At 52.2% G+C, this 13,970-nt stretch overlaps 1 protein-coding gene across 1 annotated transcript in view; it reads left to right on the forward strand.

The window, feature by feature from the left end:
- The first annotated feature begins 1,280 nt into the window (after positions 1 to 1,280).
- The window catches only part of EXOC4 (exocyst complex component 4), a 642,084-nt gene continuing 629,394 nt past the window's right edge, over positions 1,281 to 13,970 (forward strand). The window contains exon 1 of the mRNA XM_075345350.1: positions 1,281 to 1,429. Coding sequence (XP_075201465.1) covers positions 1,362 to 1,429 — 68 coding nt within the window. The 5' untranslated portion in view covers positions 1,281 to 1,361. The remainder of the gene's footprint in view (positions 1,430 to 13,970) is intronic.

The following is a 13,970-nucleotide window of genomic DNA, read 5'->3' on the forward strand; positions in this document are numbered from 1 at the left end:
TCCGGTGTTATACACTGTAGTGTATACAGGACGGATCACCTCCGGTGTTATACACTGTAGGGTATACAGGACGGATCATCTCCGGTGTTATACACTGTAGTGTTCACAGGACGGATCACGTCCGGTGTTATACACTGTAGGGTATACAGGACGGATCATCTCCGGTGTTATACACTGTAGTGTTCACAGGACGGATCACCTCCGGTGTTATACACTGTAGGGTATACAGGACGGATCACCTCCGGTGTTATACACTGTAGGGTATACAGGACGGATCATCTCCGGTGTTATACACTGTAGTGTTCACAGGACGGATCACCTCCGGTGTTATACACTGTAGTGTTCACAGGATGGATCACCTCCGGTGTTATACACTGTAGGGTATACAGGAAGGATCACCTCCGGTGTTATACACTGTAGGGTATACAGGACGGATCATCTCCGGTGTTATACACTGTAGGGTATACAGGACGGATCACCTCCGGTGTTATACACTGTAGGGTATACAGGAAGGATCACCTCCGGTGTTATACACTGTAGGGTATACAGGAAGGATCACCTCCGGTGTTATACACTGTAGTGTATACAGGACGGATCACCTCCGGTGTTATACACTGTAGGGTATACAGGACGGATCACCTCCGGTGTTATACACTGTAGTGTATACAGGACGGATCACCTCCGGTGTTATACACTGTAGGGTATACAGGACGGATCACCTCCGGTGTTATACACTGTAGGGTATACAGGACGGATCACCTCCGGTGTTATACACTGTAGTGTATACAGGACGGATCACCTCCGGTGTTATACACTGTAGTGTATACAGGATGGATCACCTCCGGTGTTATACACTGTAGGGTATACAGGACGGATCGCCTCCGGTGTTATATACTGTAGGGTATACAGGACGGATCACCTCCGGTGTTATACACTGTAGGGTATACAGGACGGATCACCTCCGGTGTTATACACTGTAGGGTATACAGGACGGATCACCTCCGGTGTTATACACTGTAGAGTATACGGGACGGATCACCTCCGGTGTTATACACTGTAGAGTATACAGGACGGATCACCTCCGGTGTTATACACTGTAGGGTATACAGGACGGATCACCTCCGGTGTTGTAGGCGCAGTGACACGGACACACACACCTCTCCGATGCCAGAATCCCGCCTGACCCCGCCCTCACACATGACTGATCACATGGTGATGGAGGGTCCTTAGCCTACTAGGAGTTCGCATGTACCGCCTGATAACCGGCTGTACAGGGATTATCATTGGCTGAGGCTGTTCCTGCGGCTGCGCAGTAGTAATTGTTACTGTGTTTTGGTGTGAGGAGGAAGCAGGGCTTAAACATGTCCGCATACAGGGGCCAGATGAGCAAGAGCAACGATCCGTCAGGACTACTGATCTCTGTCATTAGGTGGGTGATCTGTGCCCTCCACATAGCGCCGTGACGGGGTGTGGCGCACCGGGCTTCTGACTGTCACGTTGTATTGTATGAAAGATGCAGGGCCATTCCTGTGCCAGGTGCGGTGGGGGCCATTCCTGTGCCCAGCAGTGCCAGGTGCGGTGGGGGCCATTCCTGTGCCCAGCAGTGCCAGGTGCGGGGGGCCATTCCTGTGCCCAGCAGTGCCAGGTGCGGTGGGGGCCATTCCTGTGCCCAGCAGTGCCAGGTGCGGGGGGCCATTCCTGTGCCCAGCAGTGCCAGGTGCGGGGGGCCATTCCTGTGCCCAGCAGTGCCAGGTGCGGGGGGCCATTCCTGTGCCCAGCAGTGCCAGGTGCTGTGGAGCCATTCCTGTGCCCAGCAGTGCCAGGTGCGGTGGGGGCCATTCCTGTGCCCAGCAGTGCCAGGTGCGGGGGGGGGCATTGCTGTGCCAGGTGCGGGGGGGGGGGGGCATTCCTGTGTTAGGTGCGGGGGGGGCATTCCTGTGCCAGGTGCGGGGGGGGGGGCATTCCTGTGCCAGTTGCGGGGGGGCCATTCTTGTGCCCAGCAGTGCCAGGTGCGGGGGGCCATTCCTGTGCTTAGCAGTGCCAGGTGCGGTGGGCCATTCCTGTGCCCAGCAGTGTTAGGTGCGGGGGGCCATTTCTGTGCCAGGTGTGGGGTGCCATTTCTGTGCCCAGCAGTGCCAGGTGCGGGGGCCATTTCTGTGCCCAGCAGTGCCAGGTGCGGGGGCCATTTCTGTGCCCAGCAGTGCCAGGTGCGGGTGCCATTTCTGTGCCCAGCAGTGCCAGGTGCGGGGGGCCATTTCTGCGCCCAGCAGTGCCAGGTGCGGGGGGCCATTCCTGTGCCCAGCAGTGCCAGGTGCGGGGGGCCATTCCTGTGCCCAGCAGTGCCAGGTGCGGGGGGCCATTCCTGTGCCCAGCAGTGCCAGGTGCGGGGGGCCATTCCTGTGCCCAGCAGTGCCAGGTGCGGGGGGGGGCCATTCCTGTGCCCAGCAGTGCCAGGTGCGGGGGGGGCCATTCCTGTGCCCAGCAGTGCCAGGTGCGGGGGGGGCCATTCCTGTGCCCAGTAGTGCCAGGTGCGGGGGGCCATTCCTGTGCCCAGTAGTGCCAGGTGCGGGGGGCCATTCCTGTGCCCAGTAGTGCCAGGTGCGGGGGGCCATTCCTGTGCCCAGTAGTGCCAGGTGCGGGGGGCCATTCCTGTGCCCAGCAGTGCCAGGTGCGGGGGCCGTTCTGTGCCAGTTGACGCTGCAGTTAACAAGTGGTGCGCCCTCTCGTGTCCAGCGGCCACAGATTACTGTTGTGGCTGATGGAATTGGACGTGCAAATAAATTGTCACCATCTCTATACAGGGCCATTCCAGGGCCAGCTGTGCAGTCTACAAGATTATCCCAGTGCCAGTTTTGCAATGTAATAGACCATTACTGTGTACTGCGCCAACTGTGCAGTGTAAGAAATATTCAGGTGCCATTAATGTAATGTACAAAAACCATTCTTGTGCCAGCTGGATCCCCTTTACTGCTTTGGGCAGTGACAGCTAACATGCCCCCCGTGTGCCGCCCCCGTGTGTTGCCCCTGTGTGCTGCTATGGTTCCTGTCCTTGCTTTGCTGTGTATTGCACCAATCCAGTAGTAACTCTCAAATGTGCAGATGGATTCTTCTTATTATTTTTTATAGAGCCAATCGTCTCCAAAATACATTTCAAAAACACTTCTAAATTAATATCGGTAGGAGGAGTTTCCGTGGGAAAGCCACTTCTATTCAATTTAAGGGTTTTTTTTTTGCACTTTTCTCAGTTTGCAAAAACTCTTGTTGGGGGAAAAAAGTGCATGTCACATTGAAGTGGATCTTGATGGATTCCTCCTCAACTAGGCACTGTGAATCCAATAGGCTGCAAAAACCTGGCGTAGGCAAAAAACTCAAAGGGCATGTGCACATGATGTCTTTTCAGGCAAAGTCCACTTGAAATCCACTGGTAAAAGAATCGACTCATGCACTGCAATGTTGAAACCACTTGCTGTTCACAGGTTCAGTCTTGGAAAGCCGGCAGCAGCTAAAGAAGGGACAGGTCTATTCTTCAGGCCGATTTGTTTGGCTGCTGCTCACTAGTTTTATGTACAGTTAGGCCCTGTGCGCACTTGCTGGTATTTGCCGCGGATTTTTTGCGGATTTGCTGCATGTTTCGCTGCAGAAAACGTTCATAACATCTCTGCAGTGAATCACCAGCAAATCCTATGGGAAAGAAAAATGCTGTGCGCACTGTGTGGAATTTGCCAGCTGCATGTTTTGCTGCGGGATTCCCGCAGCAAAAACAATTGCATGTCACTTCTTTTCCGCACGTCGCTGCGGCATTTCACTCCATTGACTGCAATGTAATCGTGAAATCCCGCAGGGAATAACGCAGGCAGCAAATTCTGTGCAGTTCATTGCATTTTCCTGCGCCTGCGTTATTCCCTGCGGTATTTCGTGGTTCACCTGCGGTAATGTACATCGCTGCCTGCGGTTTGCAGGGAAGTGATGTCATTATGACAGGAAGAGGAAGCAGAGCAGAGAGTAAACACACACACATCACACTCACAGACTTAGAATACACACAGACATCACACTCACACACAGACACAGACATATAGAATACACATAGAAAGCAAACGGACATATAAAAATAAAAAAACGTGTGCTCCGCCGTATTTTTACCATCCAGCCGAGGTAAGCACACAGCGGCGGCCCGGTATTCTCAGGCTGGGGAGGGCGAGGGACAGGGTTAATGCCCCCCTCCTCCCGCAGCCGAGAATATCAGCCTGCAGCTGCCCCGGGACTGTCGCATCCATTATGCGACAGTCCCAGAGTGTCCCCAGCTCTCCCTGGTGCCGTGATGCGGTGGTAATCGGGGTAATAAGGAGTTAATGGCAGCGGATCGCCGCCACTAAGTCCAGGCTTTAATCATGGTAGCGTCTATGAGACAGCTTTCATGATTAACCTGTAAGTAAAGTGAATAAACACACACCGAAAAATCCTTTATTTTAAATAAAACACAAAAAAGCCCCTCTTTCACCACTTTATGAAACCCCCCCAAACACACAGCTTCGGCGTAATCCACCGAGGTCCCACGACGCTTGCATCCAGCCGCGACTGACACAGTACTGAATGCAGCCTCGTAACGAGCCTGCAGAGGTAACCACAGGTCATTTCCCACGGCCGGTAATGTGAACACACTACCACTCGGGAGAACTGCAGCGTGTCAGTTGTTGATTGATCTGTCCTCTATCTATCTATCCCTCTATCCATCTATTCTTCTATCTGTCTATTTATCTAGTTATCTATCTATCTATCTATCTATCTATCTATCTATCTATCTATCATCTATCTCAGAAGGAAACGACTTTTTTTTTTTCTTATCTTTTTCAATGTGCTTTATTGCATTGAATGCTTTAAAACACATGTATCAACCCACGGCAATACCACGGCAAACCGCATGCGGTTTTCGGGTGCGGTTTGCCGCGTTTTTTTCCCGCGGGTGCGGTAATCTTTCAGACCCTGCGGAATTTTCTTAAGAAAATTCCGTTTTCCAGTGCGCACAGGGCCTTAAAAAGACATAGTGGCAAAAATGACCAAAAATATGGCAAAGATGATACTTAGGAAAATTACCACCGTTGTTTTCCCAAAGTGTGTACAAAGGCTACAATGTTTCAAAATCTCTTTAGGAAAAGAATAATTCTAAAAACCATTACCGTTATCGATTTCCTCAGGGTAAGTTTTTAATGGTAGATTTGCCCCAACATTTGGAAATGATGTGAATGGGTTTTATAAAAAAATCCATGCCGAAACAGCGTCATCATAGATGTTTGGAACTGATTGTCAGGTTACATCACTCATATATGTCTGTTACCACCCCAGAAAAATGGATGTTTTTCTTTCTCCTCCTTTTCTCACTGTAGTAGGTAGACTGGCTGAACGTTTTGAATCTATTGACTCTTAGCAGTATTTCAGTTATAATTTGTACTTCAAAGTTACATCACAAACTCTTAATTCAGGTCTATGAGAGCCAGATTGACCAGAGCTACATTGAGTTGTGACTTCCAGCTCGCTCCATGAAACACTGGACGTGCCGGCAAGTAACACACTGCCTGACACCGGCGGGAGCGTTGATTAAGACGATGGAAGGTGAGTCAAACTGGCCGAGTGGAATGCGATAAAAAAAGCACATTCCACTCGGACCCATGTTACTCCAGCAGGCCCTTCTCATCTGCGATTTATTTATTGTTTTTATCAGCTCTAACTGGGCAGAGAAAACAGTTGCAGCATGCTGCGGGTGTAATCCGATCCATATTCACTTGCACCCTTACAAATCTATGGGTGTGAGTGAAACATCGCACAGCACTCATATGACACCGGAGTGCAGTGCGATATACGCATCAGCTGATAATGGAGGAGATAGTGAGATTAGTCCCTCCCTCTCCTCCGCAACTGTGATCCAATCGCAGGATCAGATCATAGTATAATGACACTCGGCTCATGCTTGCAGCAGAGCAGGAGCCAAGAGCTATTAGCATATCGCATCCGATGCACTCGCATCAGATGCCATACGCTCGTGTGTCCCCAGCTTAAAAAAAAATAAATGGTAGTGTCCCTGCACTCATACACAATAAAGCTGGGATGCCTAGTACACTCCTGTTATTTTGAGAACACTTGTAATTCAGTTATACAGTAGCTGCTCCTCACCCCTCTTGGATGGGACGTTACCTCACACATCATTATATAGCTCTATGCTGTATTACAAAGTCTTCTATAATAGCTGCTTACACAGTTCATGATGTGACATCCCAGAAACTCTGTGTGGTATTAGTCTCCTGAAGCCTCCGCAACCTGAGAAGAGGGGGTTTGATCTCCCAGAACCTCTGTGCTGTGAGTATCAGTCTCCTAATATCTGCTTTATGCATGCACCTTCTTCTCAGACTGCTGAAGCATTAGGAGACTGATACAGCACAGAGCTTCTGGGACGTCACACCCCCTCTTCTCAGACTGCTGAAGCATTAGGAGACTGATACAGCACAGAGCTTCTGGGACGTCACACCCCCTCTTCTCAGACTGCGGAAGCATTAGGAGACTGATACAGCACAGAGCTTCTGGGACGTCACACCCCCTCTTCTCAGACTGCTGAAGCATTAGGAGACTGATACAGCACAGGGCTTCTGGGACGTCACACCCCCTCTTCTCAGACTGCTGAAGCATCAGGAGACTGATACAGCACAGGGCTTCTGGGACATCACACCCCCTCTTCTCAGACTGCTGAAGCATTAGGAGGCTGAAACAGCACAGAGCTTCTGGAATGTCACACCCCCTCTTCTCAGACTGCTGAAGCATTAGGAGACTGATACAGCACAGAGCTTCTGGAATGTCACACCCCCTCTTCTCAGACTGTGGAAGCATCAGGAGACTGATACAGCACAGAGCTCCTGGAATGTCACACCCCCTCTTCTCAGACTGCGGAAGCATTAGGAGACTGATACAGCACAGAGCTTCTGGAATGTCACACCCCCCTCTTCTCAGACTGCGGAAGCATTAGGAGACTGATACAGCACAGAGCTCCTGGAATGTCACACCCCCTCTTCTCAGACTGCGGAAGCATTAGGAGACTGATACAGCACAGGGCTTCTGGGACGTCACACCCCCTCTTCTCAGACTGCGGAAGCATTAGGAGACTGATACAGCACAGAGCTCCTGGGACGTCACACCCCCTCTTCTCAGACTGCGGAAGCATTAGGAGACTGATACAGCACAGAGCTCCTGGAATGTCACACCCCCTCTTCTCAGACTGCGGAAGTATTAGGAGACTGATACAGCACAGAGCTTCTGGGACGTCACACCCCCTCTTCTCAGACTGCGGAAGCATTAGGAGACTGATACAGCACAGAGCTTCTGGGACGTCACACCCCCTCTTCTCAGACTGCGGAAGCATTAGGAGACTGATACAGCACAGAGCTCCTGGAATGTCACACCCCCTCTTCTCAGACTGCTGAAGCATTAGGAGACTGATACAGCACAGGGCTTCTGGGACGTCACACCCCCTCTTCTCAGACTGCGGAAGCATTAGGAGCCTGATACAGCACAGAGCTTCTGGGACGTCACACCCCCTCTTCTCAGACTGCGGAAGCATTAGGAGACTGATACAGCACAGAGCTCCTGGAATGTCACACCCCCTCTTCTCAGACTGCTGAAGCATTAGGAGACTGATACAGCACAGGGCTTCTGGGACGTCACATCCCCTCTTCTCAGACTGCTGAAGCATTAGGAGACTGATACAGCACAGAGCTCCTGGAATGTCACACCCCCTCTTCTCAGACTGCTGAAGCATTAGGAGACTGATACAGCACAGGGCTTCTGGGACGTCACACCCCCTCTTCTCAGACTGCTGAAGCATTAGGAGACTGATACAGCACAGAGCTCCTGGGACGTCACATCCTCTCTCCTCAGACTGCGGAAGCATTAGGAGACTGATACAGCACAGAGCTTCTGGAATGTCACACCCCCTCTTCTCAGACTGCGGAAGCATTAGGAGACTGATACAGCACAGAGCTCCTGGGACGTCACACCCCCTCTTCTCAGACTGCTGAAGCATTAGGAGACTGATACAGCACAGGGCTTCTGGAATGTCACACCCCCTCTTCTCAGACTGCTGAAGCATTAGGAGACTGATACAGCACAGGGCTTCTGGGACGTCACACCCCCTCTTCTCAGACTGCGGAAGCATTAGGAGACTGATACAGCACAGGGCTTCTGGGACGTCACACCCCCTCTTCTCAGACTCCGGAAGCATTAGGAGACTGATACAGCACAGGGCTTCTGGAATGTCACACCCCCTCTTCTCAGACTGCTGAAGCATTAGGAGACTGATACAGCACAGAGCTTCTGGGACATCACACCCCCTCTTCTCAGACTGCGGAAGCATTAGGAGACTGATACAGCACAGGGCTTCTGGGACATCACACCCCCTCTTCTCAGACTGCTGAAGCATCAGGAGACTGATACAGCACAGGGCTTCTGGGACATCACACCCCCTCTTCTCAGACTGCTGAAGCATTAGGAGGCTGAAACAGCACAGAGCTTCTGGAATGTCACACCCTCTCTTCTCAGACTGTGGAAGCATTAGGAGACTGATACAGCACAGAGCTTCTGGGACGTCACACCCCCTCTTCTCAGACTGCTGAAGCATTAGGAGACTGATACAGCACAGAGCTTCTGGGACGTCACACCCCCTCTTCTCAGACTGCGGAAGCATTAGGAGACTGATACAGCACAGAGCTTCTGGGACGTCACACCCCCTCTTCTCAGACTGCGGAAGCATTAGGAGACTGATACAGCACAGAGCTCCTGGGACGTCACACCCCCTCTTCTCAGACTGCTGAAGCATCAGGAGACTGATACAGCACAGGGCTTCTGGGACATCACACCCCCTCTTCTCAGACTGCTGAAGCATTAGGAGGCTGAAACAGCACAGAGCTTCTGGAATGTCACACCCCCTCTTCTCAGACTGTGGAAGCATCAGGAGACTGATACAGCACAGAGCTTCTGGAATGTCACACCCCCTCTTCTCAGACTGCGGAAGCATTAGGAGACTGATACAGCACAGAGCTTCTGGAATGTCACACCCCCCTCTTCTCAGACTGCTGAAGCATTAGGAGACTGATACAGCACAGAGCTTCTGGAATGTCACACCCCCCTCTTCTCAGACTGCGGAAGCATTAGGAGACTGATACAGCACAGAGCTCCTGGAATGTCACACCCCCTCTTCTCAGACTGCGGAAGCATTAGGAGACTGATACAGCACAGGGCTTCTGGGACGTCACACCACCTCTTCTCAGACTGCGGAAGCATTAGGAGACTGATACAGCACAGGGCTTCTGGAATGTCACACCCCCTCTTCTCAGACTGCGGAAGCATTAGGAGACTGATACAGCACAGAGCTTCTGGGACATCACACCACCTCTTCTCAGACTGCTGAAGCATTAGGAGACTGATACAGCACAGAGCTCCTGGGACGTCACATCCTCTCTTCTCAGACTGCGGAAGCATTAGGAGACTGATACAGCACAGAGCTTCTGGAATGTCACACCCCCTCTTCTCAGACTGCGGAAGCATTAGGAGACTGATACAGCACAGGGCTTCTGGGACGTCACACCCCCTCTTCTCAGACTGCGGAAGCATTAGGAGACTGATACAGCACAGAGCTTCTGGGACATCACACCACCTCTTCTCAGACTGCTGAAGCATTAGGAGACTGATACAGCACAGAGCTCCTGGGACGTCACATCCTCTCTTCTCAGACTGCGGAAGCATTAGGAGACTGATACAGCACAGAGCTTCTGGAATGTCACACCCCCTCTTCTCAGACTGCGGAAGCATTAGGAGACTGATACAGCACAGGGCTTCTGGGACGTCACATCCCCTCTTCTCAGACTGCTGAAGCATTAGGAGACTGATACAGCACAGGGCTTCTGGGACGTCACACCCCCTCTTCTCAGACTGCGGAAGCATTAGGAGACTGATACAGCACAGGGCTTCTGGGACGTCACACCCCCTCTTCTCAGACTCCGGAAGCATTAGGAGACTGATACAGCACAGGGCTTCTGGAATGTCACACCCCCTCTTCTCAGACTGCTGAAGCATTAGGAGACTGATACAGCACAGAGCTTCTGGGACATCACACCCCCTCTTCTCAGACTGCGGAAGCATTAGGAGACTGATACAGCACAGGGCTTCTGGGACATCACACCCCCTCTTCTCAGACTGCTGAAGCATCAGGAGACTGATACAGCACAGGGCTTCTGGGACATCACACCCCCTCTTCTCAGACTGCTGAAGCATTAGGAGGCTGAAACAGCACAGAGCTTCTGGAATGTCACACCCTCTCTTCTCAGACTGTGGAAGCATTAGGAGACTGATACAGCACAGAGCTTCTGGGACGTCACACCCCCTCTTCTCAGACTGCTGAAGCATTAGGAGACTGATACAGCACAGAGCTTCTGGGACGTCACACCCCCTCTTCTCAGACTGCGGAAGCATTAGGAGACTGATACAGCACAGAGCTTCTGGGACGTCACACCCCCTCTTCTCAGACTGCGGAAGCATTAGGAGACTGATACAGCACAGAGCTCCTGGGACGTCACACCCCCTCTTCTCAGACTGCTGAAGCATCAGGAGACTGATACAGCACAGGGCTTCTGGGACATCACACCCCCTCTTCTCAGACTGCTGAAGCATTAGGAGGCTGAAACAGCACAGAGCTTCTGGAATGTCACACCCCCTCTTCTCAGACTGTGGAAGCATCAGGAGACTGATACAGCACAGAGCTTCTGGAATGTCACACCCCCTCTTCTCAGACTGCGGAAGCATTAGGAGACTGATACAGCACAGAGCTTCTGGAATGTCACACCCCCTCTTCTCAGACTGCGGAAGCATTAGGAGACTGATACAGCACAGAGCTTCTGGGACGTCACACCCCCCTCTTCTCAGACTGCGGAAGCATTAGGAGACTGATACAGCACAGAGCTTCTGGAATGTCACACCCCCCTCTTCTCAGACTGCTGAAGCATTAGGAGACTGATACAGCACAGAGCTTCTGGAATGTCACACCCCCCTCTTCTCAGACTGCGGAAGCATTAGGAGACTGATACAGCACAGAGCTCCTGGAATGTCACACCCCCTCTTCTCAGACTGCGGAAGCATTAGGAGACTGATACAGCACAGGGCTTCTGGGACGTCACACCCCCTCTTCTCAGACTGCTGAAGCATTAGGAGACTGATACAGCACAGAGCTCCTGGGACGTCACACCCCCTCTTCTCAGACTGCGGAAGCATTAGGAGACTGATACAGCACAGAGCTCCTGGAATGTCACACCCCCTCTTCTCAGACTGCGGAAGCATTAGGAGACTGATACAGCACAGAGCTTCTGGGACGTCACACCACCTCTTCTCAGACTGCGGAAGCATTAGGAGACTGATACAGCACAGAGCTCCTGGAATGTCACACCCCCTCTTCTCAGACTCCGGAAGCATTAGGAGCCTGATACAGCACAGAGCTTCTGGGACGTCACACCCCCTCTTCTCAGACTGCGGAAGCATTAGGAGCCTGATACAGCACAGAGCTTCTGGGACGTCACACCCCCTCTTCTCAGACTGCGGAAGCATTAGGAGACTGATACAGCACAGAGCTCCTGGAATGTCACACCCCCTCTTCTCAGACTGCTGAAGCATTAGGAGACTGATACAGCACAGGGCTTCTGGGACGTCACACCCCCTCTTCTCAGACTGCGGAAGCATTAGGAGACTGATACAGCACAGAGCTTCTGGGACATCACACCACCTCTTCTCAGACTGCTGAAGCATTAGGAGACTGATACAGCACAGAGCTCCTGGGACGTCACATCCTCTCTTCTCAGACTGCGGAAGCATTAGGAGACTGATACAGCACAGAGCTTCTGGAATGTCACACCCCCTCTTCTCAGACTGCGGAAGCATTAGGAGACTGATACAGCACAGGGCTTCTGGGACGTCACATCCCCTCTTCTCAGACTGCGGAAGCATTAGGAGACTGATACAGCACAGGGCTTCTGGGACGTCACACCCCCTCTTCTCAGACTCCGGAAGCATTAGGAGACTGATACAGCACAGGGCTTCTGGAATGTCACACCCCCTCTTCTCAGACTGCTGAAGCATTAGGAGACTGATACAGCACAGAGCTTCTGGGACATCACACCCCCTCTTCTCAGACTGCGGAAGCATTAGGAGACTGATACAGCACAGGGCTTCTGGGACATCACACCACCTCTTCTCAGACTGCTGAAGCATCAGGAGACTGATACAGCACAGGGCTTCTGGGACATCACACCCCCTCTTCTCAGACTGCTGAAGCATCAGGAGACTGATACAGCACAGGGTTTCTGGGACATCACACCCCCTCTTCTCAGACTGCTGAAGCATTAGGAGGCTGAAACAGCACAGAGCTTCTGGAATGTCACACCCTCTCTTCTCAGACTGTGGAAGCATCAGGAGACTGATACAGCACAGAGCTCCTGGAATGTCACCCCCCTCTTCTCAGACTGCGGAAGCATTAGGAGACTGATACAGCACAGGGCTTCTGGGACGTCACACCCCCTCTTCTCAGACTGTGGAAGCATCAGGAGACTGATACAGCACAGAGCTTCTGGAATGTCACACCCCCTCTTCTCAGACTGCGGAAGCATTAGGAGACTGATACAGCACAGAGCTTCTGGGACGTCACACCCCCCTCTTCTCAGACTGCGGAAGCATTAGGAGACTGATACAGCACAGGGCTTCTGGGACGTCACATCCCCTCTTCTCAGACTGCTGAAGCATTAGGAGACTGATACAGCACAGAGCTCCTGGAATGTCACACCCCCTCTTCTCAGACTGCGGAAGCATTAGGAGACTGATACAGCACAGGGCTTCTGGGGCGTCACACCCCCTCTTCTCAGACTGCGGAAGCATTAGGAGACTGATACAGCACAGGGCTTCTGGGACGTCACACCCCCTCTTCTCAGACTGCTGAAGCATTAGGAGACTGATACAGCACAGAGCTTCTGGGACATCACACCCCCTCTTCTCAGACTGCGGAAGCATTAGGAGACTGATACAGCACAGAGCTTCTGGGACGTCACACCACCTCTTCTCAGACTGCGGAAGCATTAGGAGACTGATACAGCACAGGGCTTCTGGAATGTCACACCCTCTCTTCTCAGACTGCGGAAGCATTAGGAGACTGATACAGCACAGAGCTCCTGGAATGTCACACCCCCTCTTCTCAGACTGCTGAAGCATTAGGAGACTGATACAGCACAGGGCTTCTGGGACGTCACACCCCCTCTTCTCAGACTGCGGAAGCATTAGGAGACTGATACAGCACAGAGCTTCTGGGACGTCACACCACCTCTTCTCAGACTGCGGAAGCATTAGGAGACTGATACAGCACAGAGCTTCTGGGACGTCACACCCCCTCTTCTCAGACTGCGGAAGCATTAGGAGACTGATACAGCACAGAGCTCCTGGAATGTCACACCCCCTCTTCTCAGACTGCTGAAGCATTAGGAGACTGATACAGCACAGAGCTCCTGGAATGTCACACCCCCTCTTCTCAGACTGCTGAAGCATTAGGAGACTGATACAGCACAGAGCTCCTGGAATGTCACACCCCCTCTTCTCAGACTGCGGAAGCATTAGGAGACTGATACAGCACAGGGCTTCTGGGACGTCACACCCCCTCTTCTCAGACTGCTGAAGCATTAGGAGACTGATACAGCACAGAGCTCCTGGGACGTCACATCCTCTCTTCTCAGACTGCGGAAGCATTAGGAGACTGATACAGCACAGAGCTTCTGGAATGTCACCCACCCTCTTCTCAGACTGCGGAAGCATTAGGAGACTGATACAGCACAGGGCTTCTGGAATGTCACACCCCCTCTTCTCAGACTGCTGAAGCATTAGGAGACTGATACAGCACAGGGCTT

Source organism: Anomaloglossus baeobatrachus, chromosome 4, assembly GCF_048569485.1.
Source record: "Anomaloglossus baeobatrachus isolate aAnoBae1 chromosome 4, aAnoBae1.hap1, whole genome shotgun sequence".
Classification (NCBI taxonomy): Eukaryota; Metazoa; Chordata; class Amphibia; order Anura; family Aromobatidae; genus Anomaloglossus; species Anomaloglossus baeobatrachus.